Source organism: Chrysochloris asiatica, unplaced genomic scaffold, assembly GCF_000296735.1.
Source record: "Chrysochloris asiatica unplaced genomic scaffold, ChrAsi1.0 scaffold00159, whole genome shotgun sequence".
NCBI lineage: Eukaryota > Metazoa > Chordata > Mammalia > Afrosoricida > Chrysochloridae > Chrysochloris > Chrysochloris asiatica.
Genome location: NW_006408677.1, coordinates 6,653,817 through 6,672,006, shown reverse-complemented (window position 1 = coordinate 6,672,006; position 18,190 = coordinate 6,653,817). Strand labels below are relative to the sequence as shown.

At 40.7% G+C, this 18,190-nt stretch overlaps 2 protein-coding genes across 2 annotated transcripts in view; one reads left to right on the top strand and one right to left on the bottom strand.

The window, feature by feature from the left end:
- The window catches only part of IL1RAPL2 (interleukin 1 receptor accessory protein-like 2), a 2,128,207-nt gene that overhangs the window by 1,024,884 nt on the left and 1,085,133 nt on the right, over nt 1–18,190 (top strand). The gene's annotated exons all lie outside the window — the stretch shown is intronic.
- Nucleotides 9,473–15,879, bottom strand: LOC102835003. The gene is made up of 3 exons (XM_006871059.1): nt 15,421–15,879; nt 14,122–15,222; nt 9,473–9,769 (listed from the first exon to the last, which is right to left on the bottom strand). Exons 1-3 carry the CDS (start codon nt 15,877–15,879, stop codon nt 9,473–9,475), a joined length of 1,857 nt encoding a protein of 618 aa, XP_006871121.1.

The window sequence follows — 18,190 nt, the reverse complement described above, 5'->3', positions numbered from 1 at the left end:
TCACCAAGGCCATATTTTCCAACTACTGATCCTTCCTCTTTGCTCCCAAGCTTTGCATTTCAATCATCAGTCATGATCAATACATCTTGATTGCATGTTTGATCAATTTCAGATTGAAGAAGTTGGTAGAATTCTTCTATTTCATCCTCACTGGCTTTAGTGTTTGGTTCGTAAATTTGAATAATAGTGGTATTAACTCATCTTCCCTGTAGGCGCATGGATATTATCCTATCACTGACAGTGTTGTACCTCATGACTGATCTGGCATGGTAAACTATGTGGTTGTCAGATTCAAAATGGCCAATAGCAGTCCATTTCAGCTCACTAGTGCCTACGATATCGATGTTTATGCATTCCATTTCATGACTGATAACTTCAAATTTTCCCAGATTCATACTTCGTACATTCCATGTTCCAATTTTCAATGGATATTTACAGCTTTTTCTCTTCATTTTGAGTTGTGCCCATCGGCAGATGAAGATCCTGCGGGCTTTTCTCCCACAAGCTTTACTCCATTCACGTTATCATGGTCAACTCCACTTTGAGGAGGCAGCTCTTCTCCAGTCGCATTGTGAGTGCCTTCCAACCCAAGGGGTCCCTTTTTCCGGCACTGTATCTGACAGTGTTTCTCTGGTATTCATAAAGTTTTCAGTGGCTAAAGATTCGGAAGTAGTTATTCACTCTTTCTTCCTAGTCTGTCTTTGTCTGAAAGCTCATCTGAAACCTGTCCACCATGGATGACCCTGCTGGTTATTTAAAATACTGGTGGCATAGCCCTCAGAATCATAGCAACTTACAAGCCACCACAGTATGACAAACTGACCAATGAATGGTGGCTGTTTGGTTTTAAGTGGAAACTGTCACTTTAAATTTTGAAGAGGTCTGTGCACATGTGTAATTAATTTCCTCAGTTAGAGCCCTCATATTTGTCCCTATTTATTCATTGATGGCCTTTATAATTCTGGGATTCACATTTATGTCTTTAATCTATGCTGAGTTGGTTTTTGTATAAGGTGTGAGGTAAAGGTCTTGTTTCAATCTTTTTCATATCGCTTTCCTGTTACACCAGCACCATCTGTAGAAGAGGCTATCTCCTTCCCATTCCATATATTTAGGCATTTTGTTGAAAATCAGTTATCTGTATGTGGATGGGTTAATTTCTGGAATCTCAATATGTTCCATTAATCAATGTATCTTTCATTGTACAATTAATTACCAAGCTGTTTTGACCATGTAGCCTGTAATAAATTTTAAAATCTGGGTCTGAGATGTTTCCAACCTTATTCTTCTTCTAAAACTGTGCTTTGCTTATCCTGGGTCTCTTTCCTCTCCATATAGTTTGTAATTGTTTTTTTTCCATCTCATTGCATTATATGTGTAAGTTGCTTTGGGCAGTATTGACATTTTCACAATGTTAAGACTTCCCATCCAAGAGCATTTTTTTAGGTTTCTTTTGGTTTCTTATAGTAATGTTTTGTAGTTTCTTTTTATAGGTCCTTGTTCTTTCTGGTTATATTTAGTCCCATGTATTTCATCTTTTGGGCAGCTACTATAAATGGTATTGCTTTCCTAATGCCCTCTTAAATGCTCTCCTTGTTGGTATAGAGGAATACAACTGATTTTTTATATTGATCTTATACCCTGCCACTTTGCTGAATGTTCCAATGAGGTCTAGCAGCTTTTTTACTGAGTCTTTGGGGTTTTCTATGTATAGGATCATATCATCTGCAAATAGAGAGAGTTTTACTTCCTCTTTTCCCATTTGGATGCCTTTAATTTCCCTGTCTTGCTGTATAGCTCTTGGTAAAACTTCTAGCACAATGTTGAATAGGAGTGGTAACAAAGGGCATCCTCGTCTGGTTCCTGTTTGTAAAGGGAAGGCTTTCAGTTTCTCTCTATTGTGAGTAATGTAGGCTGTTCGTTTTGTATATATGCTCTTAATTATGTTGAGGATTTTCCCTTCAATTCCTACTCTCTTGGTGTTTTTATCAGGAATGGGTGTTGGATATTGTCAAATGCCTTTTCTGCATCAATCAATATGATCATGTGGTTCTTTTCTTTTTTCTTATTTATATGGTGGATTACGTTGATTGTTGTTCTAATGTGTTGAACCCTCCTTGCATCCCTGATATGAATCCCACTTGATCATGATGTATTCTTTTTGATGTGTTGCTGGATTTTGTTTCCTAGGATTTTGTTGAGAATTTTTGCATCTGTGTTTATGAGGGATATTGGTCTATATTACTTTCTTAGTGATGTCCTTCCCTGGTTTTTATATGAAGTTTATGTTTGCTTCATAAAATGTATCAGGAAGTTTTCCATCATCCTCTATATTATGGAATAATTTGAGTAGAATTGGTGACAACTCTTCCCTGAATATTTGGTAGAACTCACCTGTGAAGCTATCTGGACCTAGACTTCTTTTGGTTGGGAGTTTTTTGATGACCTGATCAATTTCTTCTTTTGTTATTGGTCTGTTCAGGTTTTCTACTTGACTCTGTGCATGTTTAGGTAGGTCATGTTTTTCTAAGTTTTATCGATCTCTTCTAAGTTTTTAAATATGTTGGAGTACAACTTTTCATAGTATTCTGTTATCATTTTTATTTCCTTTGGTTCTGTTGTGACATTGCCCATGTGGTTTCTAATGCGTGTTATTTGTGTCTTCTCCCTCTTTTCTTTTGTCAGGTTTGCCAATTGTCTGTAAATTTTGTTACTCCTTTCAAAGAACCAGCTTCTTGTCCTGTTGATTCTTTCTATTGTTTTTCTGTTTTCTATCTCATTTATTTTTGCTCTAATCTTTATTATTTCTTTTCTTTTGGTGGTTGTAGTTTCCTTTTGTTGGTCTGTTTCTAGTTGTTGTAGATACTGTGTCAATGTTTTAGTTTTGTTTCTTTCTTCTTCTTGGATGTGTGTATTTATTGAAATAATTTGTCCTCTCAGCACTGCTTTCATCGTGTCCAAAAGATTTTGGTATATTGTGTTTTCGTTCTCATTTGTTCTAGGAGCTTTGTGAGTTCACATTTCATTTCTTCTACTACCCAGTTGCTTTTCAGCAGGGTGTTATTCAGTTTCCATGTATTTGAATTGATTTCCTTGGTCTTCCTATTGTTGATTTCTAATTTGATAGCATTGTGGTCTGAGAAGATGCTTTTTAGTATTTTGACATTTATAAATTTATGGAGATGTGTTTTGTGGCCTAAAACATGGTCTATTCTGGAGAATGTTCCATGTACACTGGAAAAGCATGTGTATTGTGCAGTTGTTGGGTTGAATGCTCTGTACACATCTATGAGGTCCAGTTTTCTGATTGTGGTGATTAGTTCCTCTGTAATGTTGTCAAGTTTCTTTCTGGTTGTTCTATTGCTTTTCAAAAGTGGTGTATTAAAATCTGCCACTAAAATTGTAGATTTATCTCTTTCTTTCTTCAATTGTAATAAGGTTTGCTTTATATATGTTGACCCTCTTTCACTGGGGGCATAGATATGTATTGTGGTTGTATCATCTTTCTCAAATGACCATTTAATCATGAGATAATGTCCTTCTTTATCTCTTATGCTGGTTGATGCCTTAAAGTTTATTTCATGACAGATTAGTATTGCCACACATGCTTGTTTTTTATTGCAAATGGCTTGGAATATTTTTTTATAGCCTTTAACTTTTAGTCTGTTTTTGTCTTTTTGTATAAGGCAGGTCTCTTGTAGGCAGCAAATTGAAGGGTCTTTGTTTCTTATCCATTCTGCTACTCTCTGTCTCTTCACTGTCATTAATCCACTGTCATTCAGTGTAATTATCGATAGGTATGGATTAATTGCTGTCATTATGTTAAATTTTTGTGGTGCTGTTCATTCCTTTGTTCTGCATGCCTTTTTGTGCTGAGTTCATGTTTCTTGTGCTGTTTCTTGTCAATTTCTTCTTAGTTTTAATGTTTCCTTGTTCTACTTTGATCTTCATTTTCTTGATAAATTGTGAAGTATTAACTTTCTTTGGGATTACCCTGTAGTCTTTAAATTTCCCTCCATTTAAGACAGTCTATTGTATCCTTCAATCTACCTGACTTCTCCAACACCTGGATCTCTATTTCTATCTTTTTCCCTTCTTTGACATTGTTATTATTTTGATCTTTTATTGGCCTCACTGGTACTCTGAATTCGTTGTTCTAATTTTTTTCTGTTCTGTACTCTGTTATCTGTCGACTGAGTTCCAGGGGTGTTACCAGGTTGGCCAATCTCTGGTTTTTGTCAGTTCTCATTGGTTTTCATTCCAAAGAACTCCCTTTAGGATGTTTTGAAGTGCTGGATTGTCTTTGACAAAATTTCTTAGCTTCTGTTTATCCTGGAATGTTTTGATTGCACCACCATATTTGATTGACAGCTTTGTTGGAGAGATGATTCTTGGTTGACAGTTTTTAAAAATTATTATTATTATTTTAGGGTTTTATATATGTCTCCCCATTGCCTTGTTGCCTGCCTTGTTTCTGCTGAGAAGTCAGAGCTTAATCTGATTTGCTTGCCTTTGTAGGTAACACTTCTCTTTTCCTTGGCTGATTTTAGGAGTATCTGTTTGTCTTTGATTTTAGAGAGCTTGATTATGAATTGTCTTGGTGATTTTCTTTAGAGGTCTATCCTTCCTGGGGTTCTTTCAGACTCTTGAATGCTTAACTTCTCATCCTTCAAGATGTTAGGGAAATTTTCTTCCAGAATCTTCTCTACTATTTCCTCTGTGGACTTCTGTGATTCTTCTTGTTCTGCAATGCCAATAATTATTAAGTGATTCATCCTCTTGTTATCCATCATTAATCTTAACCTCTCTTAAGATATTTTTATCTTTTTTTTTTTTTTCTGTTTTCTATCTTAGTATCATTGAGATATTTGTCTTGCAGCTCACTGGTTCTGGCTTTCATCACTTCAGTTCTACTCCTTTGCCTTTTCAGTGTATTGTCCATTCATGATATTTTATTATTAATCATCGGGACCTCTTTTGGCAGGTTTTGAATTGTTTACAATTCTATACCTATCTTGTTTGATTGCTTCTGTTGCAATTTTTTGACTTCTTCCTTGTGTTCCTCCACCCCTCTGTGGAGTATTTGAATTGGTCTCCATATAATTCTTCTGAATTCCTTCTCAGGTAGATTCAAAGTCTGCTCTTCTTTTAATGAAAGTCTATGTATGCCTCCAGCTCATTTGTCTTAGTTAATCTTTTCTGTTTTGGGACATATGCTGAGATCTTTGTTTTTTTCTTGCACATTTTCAATAGTTAGATGCATTTTTTTCAATGATTAAATGAATGTATGTTGTTGTGTTGTTAAGCTTACTGAGTGTCTCCTAGTAGATGTGATCTGGAGATAGACTTCCCTTTTCATGTGTAATACCTAGAAGCTGGTATTGGCTCCTGTCCAGATGGTGGGATATTATGGGGTATGCTTGTAACTTGGCTATAAGGCCATGATTGATATCTCTTCTTGGTGAACATAGGGATAGAAAGCTCCCAGCCCCAGGAAAAAGTGAGACCAAAAGGACCAAAACCAGAAACAATATAAAAGCAGAGACAAAAACCACCACTCAAAAACAAAAGTAAACCTAGTTACCAGAATGGAGGTGCGCAGAGAGTAAGAGACCAATGAACAGATACCTAAACAAAACAAAACAAAAGAATGTCCACATGTGTATCTCTGTGGCTCTGTCAGGTGTTCGTGGCTGTTCTGATCCTTCTCTCACTTGGTCTCTCCCAAGATGGTGGCTCCAGGAGCAGCTGAGCATCTTGAATTAGAAAGCAATGGATTTCTTGACTCTGCCACAAATTCCCCTAGCTATAAGCCTTCCATACTTCTAAATATTCCTTTATATGTGGTTCAGAGTTCTACCGTCATCCCCTGTGCCTGCTTGGTCCAGTATTCTGTGTTGTTGCGGACAGAGCTCCTTACTGCATGTCTACCCAATCCACTATCTTGAAAATGATGCATAGGAGTTAGTAATAGTGAGAAGAGCAGAAGCAAAGGTATACAGGTGGGAATTCAATGGTGGGTCTGCTCCATCCTGATAAAGTTTGTCTACCCACTCACCATTCCCTGTAAGCAGGCCTATATCTAACATTTGTAGGGTGTGGCACTGTAGGATAAGCACTAGATTGCAAGATTAGTTTGAACCACAAGGTTGGCCATTCAAACCCACTAACCGCTCCTTGGAAAGCCTATACAGGGTTGATATGGGTCAGAACTGATTTGATGGTATTTAACAATAACAGCAAGTGGCAAGAGTACAATTGGAAACCAATACACACAATTTCTAGAATTTAAAAGTTATAAATGAAGTAAACTGTTAAAATAAAAAACAAAACAAAACAACAAAAGTAAAAATGTAGCCAACTGACCTTTGCTGCACAGGCCAAAGAGAAACCGCCAGCTGTGGGTGGGGGTATCCATTTGCACAGGTCTTTCCTCTAGTCATCACCGTAGAGATGTGCAAATAGATATTTTGAAATGAGTGAAAGAAATATTGTCCACTATTTTTATCTCTGAAGGTCAGTACGATATCTGCGTATTAACATTGTAATTCTCAAAATAGCTGCATTCTTGTATGTTGTAGTTGGTGTTAGCTCTTACCTTTTATGTTAGGGTTTTACAAAGTGCACATATGGTTTGGTTGTATGACCAAACCTTCTTTATCTTGCTTGGTAAGGCAGGAATAAAGGGTCCCACCCAGGTCAACTTTAGCACTGGGTCCCAGAGCCAGACGTCATAAGCAGCCAAAGGATCATACTGTGGGAACATTGGAGCTCCCAGGGACCTCCTTCCCTGTGCCATGGGAAAACTGTGACAGCAATGCTGGACGCTTTTGGGGGTATGCTCCCACCCACCTGAACGTGTTCCTGCTGGGCAGTGAGGGTGCAACAGGGGAGAAGAGGAAAAAAAGTGTAAAATCTGTCTCATCTTTTTCTAGATGCTGCTCTGTATCACTGTATCAGCCTGGCTGTGGCCCCGACCTCTGATCTCGGCCCAGTCCTAGGGGCCTGCAGGCCTTCCTAATCTATTCAGAAATCACCATATTTTCCTTCTACAGTCAGATTTCTCCACTGGTGGGCCCAGGAAACTGATGCCCTGCACCTTATACTAGAAAAAACTAGATATAGATATACTAGATAAAACTCTTGAACTGTTTCGGAAAAACGCTTTTTCTGGTTTTTCCACGCCTCCGCCGAGGATCCTCTCCGACCTGTCTCTCAATAATACACAATTTATTTAGTTATGTGAGAGAGGCTTCAAAAAGTTCACGGAAAAATAGAAAGTTAATGGAATTTTACCAGAAACTTTTTAAAGCTCCCCTCATAGTTTATTTATTTTCTGTCTGCCCATACTAGGAGTCATGGTGGAGCGCTGTAGGATAAGCACCGGACTTTAAACCACAAGGTCGGCAGTTCAAACTCACCACTGCTCCTCAGAAACCCTATGCAGGGTTATTATGAGTCAGAACTGATTTGATGGCACTTAACAGCAACAATACTAGAATATAAGCTCATAAAGGGCAGGGACATTTGTCTGTTTTGCTCACTGATATATCTACAAGACCTAGACTGGCATATAACACATAGTAGGTGCTCAGGAAGTGAAAATGGTGAGACTTTGTCTCTCACACTTTGGACATGCTATTAGGATGGGTCAGTCCCTGCAGAAGGACATCATGTTTGGTAAAGTGGTGTATCAGCAAAATAGAGGAAGACCCTCAATGAAATGAATTGACGCAGTACAGAAATAATGGTCTTAAACATAACAACAATTCTGTGGATACTGCAGCACTGAGCAGTATTTCATTCTATTCTACATAGGTTTGTTATGAGTCAGAACCAACTCCATGGCACCTAACAACAGCATGCATTGGTATATGACAAAATATTAGAATGAATAAAATCACATGTCATAAATATATGGTTATATTTTTCAAGTACTAATGGCAGGAAACCAGTTCCTTTCCTTTACACTAAAGTGGAAACATGTCGTAATGTCACAGAAATGAGAGGTCATTCCTAAACTACAGTTTTATTTTGTTTTTAAAATAAAATGGATGTCCTTTAGCCAATACCATTTGCACTCGCAGGCATCCATTATTCAGTAATCCTGGTGTGACACTGTAGGATAAGAACTGGATTGCAAACCACCAAGTCAGTGGTTCAAACCCACCAGTCACTCCTCAGATACCCTATACAGGGTCACTACGAGTCAGAACTGACTTGACAGCACCTAGCAACTGTGTAAAAAATACTAAAAATGACAAAAATGAATGGCAGGGCTACTGTCTTCTACATCAGATTAAAAGGGGGAATTAAGACATGTATGCAAATTACAATTGAGCAAGAGTAACTCAAATAAAAAGCAGCCCCCCATGTGGTCCAGTGTAGAATTGCATGTTTGGAAATGTAGTCCAGCAAACAAAAATAATTTTTAAAGTTTAAATATTTAAGAATTTATTGTAGTCCCTTGAATAACTTCAACGTGAAGCCAATTTGTAACCCTTCTCTGCAAGACTTCTTAAAATTGACTTTTCACATTACTTTCACTATCAATCTCTTACATGATACAGTTGACCAGAAGCTTCTCTCATCACTCCTCACTCTCATCACTCCTCACTCTCATCACTCCTCACTCTCATCTCCAACTTAAAATAAAGAAATAAAATCCTCTCCCTGGAATGCAGCCTCTGCAAGTTTTTTTCTGTTTGCCCCTTCTTATCCTCTATCTTCTCTCTTTTCTTTCTTTCTTTCTTTTTTTTTTTTTTTTCAATTTTTCATTCTGGGAAACGCTAGTCCACTTTCAAATGCAATTTAATGAACCTACCATTGTTCCTTGCAATCTGTCAGCTCTTGCATCAATTTTTCTTTGATCTTTATTTAGTTTTTGCATGCATATGAGATTTAAAATATGGCGTGGCCAAGGGGTAACTTTTAACACTTTAAAGTGGTCTTTTGAAGCATATTTGCTTAATGCAATGGGTGCATCCTTTGATTTCCTGTTGCTGCTTCCATGAGCATTGGTTGTGGATACAAGTAAAATGGAATCTTTGACAACTCTAACACCATCTGTAGTATGAGGAGGTGAAGGGACTGCAAGATAGGAGAAGGGGGACCATGAGTTGGGAATAGTTGCAAAGCTAGGCAGCAGCATGTGAGCAGAGCTAAGGCCCTGGTAGGCAGCTGCCATAAATACTGCCAGAGTTGAGACAATTATGACCTCTGCTGTGGATTGATCTGAACTTTCCTTTCTCTCCCTGTCTCTATTGCCTCTTTGATCCCTACTTTCACCCTCTCCACTCCATCTACCCACTGGGTGGGTGTTACTGTCTTGACTGTTCTTGTCTTCCTTGGAGAGGTGGGCCTGGAAGCCTAGCTTTGACATTGAGAGGTCAGTGCCCATGCTGACTTCCAACAGTGAAGGCAACTGTAGCCCCACTATAGTGGGGCTTGTAGCTGCTATCAGATGAATTTGTTAGCTCAGGAGTGTAGACCTGATTAACTCTCTCGATGGCTCCCAAGACTTATTGTTGGTACTCTTGTTAACAGGTAGGGTAGGACTTGGGCATTGACCATTCAACCTCTTCCTGATTTCAGCCTTCTTGTGCATCTTAATGTTCATGTTGTAAGACATCACATAGTAATGTTGCATCTCCAACTTCTCCCTAGCCAGCTTGTTATATTCAAGCTTCAGGCTGTGGTACCAGGCCTGCAGAAGCTGAAACTTATATTTCATGCAGTTGTAGGAATCTAAGGTGGTGAGTTCCAGTTGCTGGTGTAAGTACAACAACAAAATTTTAAAAACACTACCTTAATATCTTTTAATCCATCACACATGAGAGAAAGTTAAGTGTGTTATAAGAAAGAGATAGAGCAGTTGTAGACTTGAGAGTAGGGTGAAACCATTTTTGGCTTACAGATCAGAAAAGACTTCCTTGAGGAAGTGTTTGAGATAGCTCTTAAGAATTTAAAAGCTATCTCTAGCATCATCTAGAGACAGATGAAGCAATGTTCAAGGGCAAGGCAACAGTAAAAGGTATGAGGGTTGAGGTGAGGAAAGGGGGATGTCTATTTAGCTGGAGATTGCGTTTACCAAGACTTTTTTTTTTTTTTTTCTGAATATAAAGCTTTAAAAACTAACCCTTTTAAGTGGAGGTTTCAGATAAAAATTTGGAGCATGAGACTTTTAAGACATTGATCAATTCTTAGAAAAGAAGCTAAAAAACACTGCTAATGTATACCTTCACTTGCAGTCAGGTAACCATTACCGTTTTAGCAGATGTTTCCATGGAGAAAATGTATGTTTAAAGGGTGTAAAGTATTTTTTATGACCTCCTTTTATTAAAGAAAGGAGATGTTGCTGATTGCAGCATCGTCAATCAGAGGATGTATTCCAAATTCTTTTTTCAGGGACAGAGATGAATCCATATGGAGTCATCCCCACTCTTCACTGCTGTCAAGAGTCACCCACCTTAGCAATATAGTAGCTTAATATTTGTTATGTAGTCTGAATCCATAGCTGTGAAATAGAGAAAAGCTAAGGAGGATGGTGATGTGTAGTTCCACCCGAGTCTTGATCTCATTTAAACAAGAATCAGGGTAACAGCAATCTATATATACAGTCTCACTTCCAGACCATTTAGGGCTTTCAACATTAAGGCAATCTTAGTACTCAGATAATATGTGTATTTTTATTTTCCAGCCCTGGTATCCTAATCATTTTGTAACACTTTCCATCCACACACCATAAAAGGTACTGTTGAAAGGTATTTTGGCAGAGTTTCACATTTGCATTCTTCTCTTTTACTCTTAGACAAGCAATCTCTCTCTCCTTTTAAAATTGTATATGTACACATGTGGAGTCCTGGTGTGGTGCTATAAGTTAATGAGCTAGACTACAAATTCATTTAAATATCCTTGGTTCAAGCTCACCAGCTGCTCCCCGCAAACCCTATACAGGGTTGCTCTGAGTAGGAATGACTCGATGACACTTGGAGTCCTGATGTGGTGCTGTGGGTGAATGCATTGGGATGCAAGATCGGTTTGAACCTCAAGGTCAATGGTTCGAGCTCACCAGTCACTCTTGAAAACCCTATGTATGGGTCAGAACTGACTCGATGGCACTTAACTTAACAACATAAATGTGTGAGGGGTTAGTTCCACACAAGTGTAAGTCCTTCACACACTTAATACAACACATAGAACAGGTAAGGTGGTACAGTTAAGGCGTAAATTGAACCACCCCTCCCACACATAACAAACACCAGACTTGTCATACATGTTGGTGTTGACTTATTGGCTGAAACCTTTAAGTCACTACGGTTTACAAGTCTTTCATTTGGTCAAATGAGCCCTTGTCTTTTCTAATATGCTAAGTCATATTTGATGGCACTTACCAACAACATCAAATAGAAACAGAAACAGGTGGCATAAAGGCAGCTAGTATGAGGTGACAGTATAAAAAATGATGCTGGAGGTGATAGTATTTTACAGGAGAGTGCAAAGTCACAGAAAATTCTGATTTTTAAAATATCTCAGAAAGCTTTCTATCAGGTAATGGCTGTGCACAAACACCCTAGCAAATTTTTAAATTTGATCCCATATGACATGGCACAAACATGAGAAAGTATTGGTGTTTCTAAACAAATCATCGTTTATTTTTACTTCCCATTATTTGAGAAACGTGTAGCCAAGTTTGACTCTTTAGCATGTGGATGGGTTACCAGAAAGAGGGAGGTCAACAGAGGAAGCTTTCCTGTTCATTCCCTCACCACTTTGCTTCTTGTTATCCCAAATGGCAAACCAAAAGAGACCACTTCATCTTTTCTAGAGGTAACAAGAACTGATTTTGACCAAGGCCCTCATGGAATTTCCATCCCCTTTCCTTCACACCCATTGAGTTGTATCTTCTTCCAGTGACAGTTTTTAAAGCTGTCTTCCTCCTTTGCTGCTCATCTCACGAAGCTCAAGGACTGAAAGACCAATTCAGATCACTTAGATTTGCTGAGAATATTCATTGATATTTAGAAGGGGAATTAATTTTAGCTTATTCAATCCTTTCTTCTGTCCTTACACAGGAGTGAATTTTAAAAATGGTCATGACACATGAAACCATGAGATTGTTAATCTCTCTTTAATACTATCAAATATGGATCTGCAATGAGTTGGAATCTATTTGACAGCAACTAGCAAGCACAACCAAACATAAACCCAAATCTAAACAAACTGAATCTTTTTATGAGAAAAAAATGAAGCCATGAAAACAAGTTCTGATCTGAAGAGATTTGTACTTGGTGTCTCTCCTATTCCTTTCTATCACGGCACTGTATGTAGGATAAAGCACTGGACTACAAGGTTGGTTTGAACTACAAGGTCAGTGATTCAAACCTACTAGCTGCTCCTTGGAAACCCTATACAGGGTTGCTATGAGTTGGAACCAATTTGATGACACTTAGCAAGTGTTCCTATCAACACGGGTCCTCCCTGCAGCATGATTGTCTTTTTCTCCCAACCCCAACACCACAGTTCTTCCTAAATGTTCCATTGAACAACAGTCCCTATCCCAACCTCCTTTTCTTAGTTCTCATTCTCTCAGGTGCCTTATCTGTGTACATTATACAGACACAGGCAAGAGTCCCTTTTGGTTTTCCACCCCTGCCACAGATCAGTGTCTCCTCCCCTTCTCCCTTCCTGTCTCAAAGAAAAACTCAGCCTTCCAAACTCATCCAAACAAACAAAATCATTTTCATTTAAGTAAAATTTTTTTTGTAAACATTTAATTGTTTCATGTTGCATAACACAGAATGATATATAAACATAAAAGCCCCCTATGAGCCCCTTTACCCACTATTACCCTGTATTCCACTACCTCCCATCCCTGACCCTGATCCCCCCACCGCCCCCCCTTAGTAGTATCTTTTTTGGAACAAGTTTTCCCAGACACTTTTCTACAGTTACTCAAACAAAACCCTATAAGGCAAACATAATCAATATTTATGCATAATATACATGTACACAGATGTTCTGTGGGAAAAAGATGAGGCTTTCTGCTCCTGTAAGCATTTATAGCTTCGGAAACCCTGAACAGGATCTCTATGAGTTGGAACCAACTCCACGGCACATAACATCAACAACATACACGTACACACTTACAGAAAGTCTGGAAATGTGTTTTGCAAAACAAGAAAGATTCTGTCTTTTTTTGTTTTTTTTTTCATTGTACAACATAGTGGATATGTTACCAATACAGTAAAAAGGATGCACATCATTGTTTTATATAGTTCTTGCATTTTAAGTTTCTTCAGCTATCTGTTACTCTATGGCTCACATCTCTCTCTCCTATATTGCTAAAAACCCTTTCTCAACAGTACTGTCATTCTGTTTTTACTACCGAGAGAAATCTGGCTCAGGATGGGTCAAATGTCCACTGCTGGTACAATCATCTAAGGTCTATATGTGGAGGCAGGTTATAAACCTGGTTGCCTTGGTCCACCAGACATTAGGATGTTGGGGAAAAAACATACACAAATCGAAGCTGTACTAGTTCTGGAGTGCTGAATGCTAATGTTATGGAACATAAAAGGGGTCATCAAAACACAACTCTGTTTCTCTATCTCCACCCAATCTCTGTATCTAAATCCTCCCTGGCCCCATTGCCCCCACCCCTACTCCCCACTTCTTCATTTCCCTTCCATCACCTTCACTCCCATTCCCCTTTCCCTCTGAAAACTGGCTCCCCATTAAGATCTGTTTCACTTCTAGTTCACATTTCTGCATTCACTAAAACTTTTGTAGCCAGATTCTCCTCCCACAGTGGAAGCAAATTTCCCGCCATGCAAAATTCAAAGTTTTACACCAGAGGCATTGCCAATCGCCTGGCCTGCGCACTACTGGAGGCCTTCTCCGAAAATGAGGTCTGGAGTCTTGCCTGTCTTTTGGGGGTTGCTGCGGTTCTACTCCCTGGTTCTTTACATCAGACCAAAGGCTATCAGAGACCTCCCAGTGGGGAGGCATCTGAGGTAGAGCTATTGCTGGTGTGGATAGTGTCCATGTGGGTGGGTCTGGGAATGGAGAGAAAGGGCAAGAGTATGAATATGAGTCAGGGACTTGGACAGGAAGGGATACCTGCGGAATTGTGGGCTCTGACTTCACTGCTCCAGGGAAATAAAACCTGGCTGTTTCCAATGACCCGAGCTCCTCCCTTTGCCTTCCAGAGGTGATTTTTTTCTGCTCCATAGCTCCAGAAAGCTGTAAGAATGTTCCTCCTGCCTCTTGTGATACCTTGGTAACAAGGGAGGTGACAGCACTTGCTGCACCCATCTCCTCTTCTCCTCCTGTGTCATTAGCAGCAGCAATGGTAGCAGCAGGAGCCACCACCTCCTCTTCTTCCTTGCCTTCACCTTCTATCCCAGCCCCACCAACAGTGGTTAAACTTGACCACACTGTGCCCACAACCTCCTCTTTCCCCTCACCATTTCCTTCTGCCCCAGCCCCACTAAAAGTGGTCAAGCTTGACCATACTGTGTCCACCACCTCTACTCCTTTGCCTTCTTCTGTCTCACCTCCACTGGCAGTTGTAACGCAAGGCCACAGTGAGTCTGCCAGCTCCTCTTTCTGCTCACCTTTTCCTCCTATCCAAGCCCCACCAGAAATAGCCAGGCATGGCCATACTGTGTCCACCAACTTCTCTTCCTCCTTGCTTTCTCCTTCTATCCCAGCTCCATTGGCAGTGCTTAAACTTAACCACATTGTGATCACCACCTCCTTTTCCTCCTTGGCTTCTCCTATCACAGCCCCACTGGTACTAGTCAAGCCTGGCCACATTGTATCTGCTACCTCCTCTTGCTCCTTTCCTTTTCCTTCTGTCCCAACCCCACTGGCACTGGCCACCCGTGTCCACAACCTGTCCACTGCTTCCTCCTTGCCTTCTCCTTCTGTCCCAACCCCACTGGCACTGGTCATGCATGGCCACACTCTGTCCACCACTTCTACTTCCTCCTCACCTTCACCTTCTGTTCCAGCCCCACCTACACATGACAACACCCAGTCCACCAACTTCTCTTCCTCCTTGCCTACTCCTTTGGTCCCATCCCCACTGACTGTGGCTATGCATGGCCACATTCTTTCAACTTCCTCCTGTTCCTCTTCTACTTCTTCCTTCCCAGGGTCACGGACAGTATCCAGGCTTGGCCACAGTGTGGTTGACTCCAGAGGTTGCCACAGCTCCTAAAGAGAAGGGTAAAGAGTCAAGACAAGTTCTTGGGGTAGAGGAGGAGCCAAGGAACACTGCTAAGGTGTGGAGTTAGGGAGCAGAAAGGGATGGGCTTTTGGGCTATGGGGAGGGCCTTGTAGGTTAGGGGAGGGAAGGGTTTGTGGAGAGGCCTGTTGAGTAGAGGTTGTGGAAGGACTAGAAACAGCTCTTACAGTCATGAGAAGCTTCCGCTTCAGCTGGTCCCGCTCCTTCTGCACCTCTGCCAGCGAAGTCTGGAGCATCTGTTGCTGCAAGGCTGCCTCCTTACGTTCCAGTTCCTGTTGCGCAGTGAGTTCCTTCAGGTTTGTAGCCAGCGTCTGGGATGCCGACTTATGCAGCTTGGAGAGGTCGTGCAACCACTGTATTTTGCGCCTCTGTAACTGACTCTGCTTACAAGCAGAGCGCACACCCAGGGCCAGGCTGCCCCAGGCGCACGCCTCCTTGGCATCACTAGGCACCTCGCTGTCTTCTAGAGTGGCCCTGAGCTTATCCTCCACTTCCTCCCAGGGCAGAGACATATTCTCGAGGTAGAATTCGGGGCCTTTCACGTGCCCACGTATCTTCTTGTTAATGAAGGCCACCACCTCAGCATGATGGAACCCACCATAGCGGTCTTCTGGATTCAAGGCCATGAGAGTGAAAGGCCTTAGCGGTTTGGAATCGTTGGTCCTACAAAGAGGGATCAAGGAGTTGTGTTTTTTCTGTCTTTTTTTTTCTCTCCCTCCCCCTCCGACCTTCTAAATGTCCCCCTGACCCACTTATCTAGCCCTAGGGCACCTTCCTCAGGCCTCGCCTCTCTATCTGACAGAGTAGGGACACGCCAACCACGCCCGCCTACCACACCCACAGAGACGACACCACTTCTCTCCTTCCAGGCGCTTCTACTGAAACGAAGACTTGGGCCAGTCCTCCGTAAGTACGCCCACCGGAGGACTGTTCCAACTTCTAGAGACTGCAGGGGTGGATGGGGAATGTACATGAGGAAGACACTTTACCCTACCTAGGATATAAGGAAAGCAGCTGCTGGTGGGGAAGCAATAGAAGTCAGGAAGAAACAAGTGATCAGGAAAAGACTTAGAATCAAGAAAATAAAGCTCTTGGAATCAAGTAAAAATGATACCCTTGTCATAATGGTTTGTCTCACGCCGTGCCTAGGAGGACCCGCCTTCTGGCCAGAGAATGTTTCAGAACAGGAAACAGCCCCATACTGTTAGTAACCTCTGGCGCCGCCTAGTGGAGGAAGGTTCTATAGCGGTTGCTCCTGTTCCAGAAGCTTCTGAATTCTAATACAGAGGCCCACAAACTTCCTGTACAGGGTTAATAATAAATATTTAAGTCCTTCTCGGTTTTCCAATCACTGCCTTAACTACTCTCTGCACAAAAGAAGTCATAGAAAATATCTGAAAGAATAAGTATGGCTGTGCTCCAATAAAACTTTATTTAAAAAATAGGTTGTTGTTGTTGTTGTTAAGTGCCTTCGAGTCGGTTCCGACCCATAGCGACCCTGTACAGGGTTTCCGAGGATTTGTCTTGGAATTTGCCGCCTCTTACATCTTATGCTTGTAAACAATTTATCTAATTGCTCAATATATTGTTGTTAAGTGTCATAAAGTCTGTCCCAAGTCATAGCAACTCTGTATAGGGTTTCTGAGGAGCAAATGGTGATTTGAACTGCAGACCTTGTGTTTCAAATAGACCATATTGTCAGGTTCTTACCCTACAGCTCCACACCAATATTGCTTACTATAGAAATCTGGAAATCATCATCAACCTCTACCATCACCTTAACTTACATTGAATCTGTCATCAAGTTTTGTTGAAACTATTTAATAAAACTTCTCTGACGTCCATTCCCATTTAGGGAATGCCCATGTCTTTCCAAAATAATCACCCTGTCTTTAATTTCATAATTCTTAACATCTTCCTAATCTCATTTTGGTGTCCTAGACTGCTGCTATAGGATAAGCACTTGATCGCAATGCTGGTTTGAACCACAAGGTCGGTCATTCAAACTTACCAGCTCAGAAACAGGGTATCATTGACTTGGAACTGACTCAACAGCACTTAACAACAATCTTTTTTTTTTGTGTGTGTGTGTTTTCAAGTCTTTACTGTGAATTGAATGATAGTTTACATGGGAGAACATCAGCTTTACACTCATCCTATCCTATTTCATTTCATTGCAATGATTACAATCCCTTCCACACATCATCATTCAACCCTATTTGCTTCTATTCCCTCTTTTATTTATTTATTTTGGGGGGGTGGGGGTAGGGGCATACACCATAACACTCAGAAATATACAATTATTCAAGCACCCTGTAAGCCTGTCCCCCAGCCACCAGCACATAGCTGAGCACATAGACTACCTCCATGAGTCTAAAGTCCCCAGGCACTCCATCTCTTCACGTCATCATCTCTGCCTCCATCTCTGGCGTAGCTGCTTCTCTGAATAGGGTTACACACATAAAGTGCTCTTCTCACTTTATGGTCCCAGGGACCTCTGCTCCTGGACTGCAAGCTCAAGCACTCCTCTCTTTTCTACAAAAGTCTACCTTTACAGTTGCAACAATTGCAAGCAGTCGTGATAACATTCACTATTGAACTATAAGAGTCTTATCCCCATCTCCTGTCACCAACCCCGTCTAGACATGTTAAAAACCACTCAGTGGAGAATCTACCTTCCCCCACACCCTCTGAAACTAAACTCCCTCTTGAAACCTTATAAGCCAGTCACCTCGTGCCTTTATAGCCACCCCCCTCCCAATTTTAGGTAGCCAATGTCTAAGTTGCCCTGGATCCCTATCAATACTGTGTACAGAGGGGATGAGAATGATCCATGCTGTAAAGATTCTTTCCCTTGGTTGGTAGTTTAAGCTAGCTACTATATTGATAAGTATAGGTCAAGTTCATCAAATTGTAGCAAATTACACTTGTGTTCTT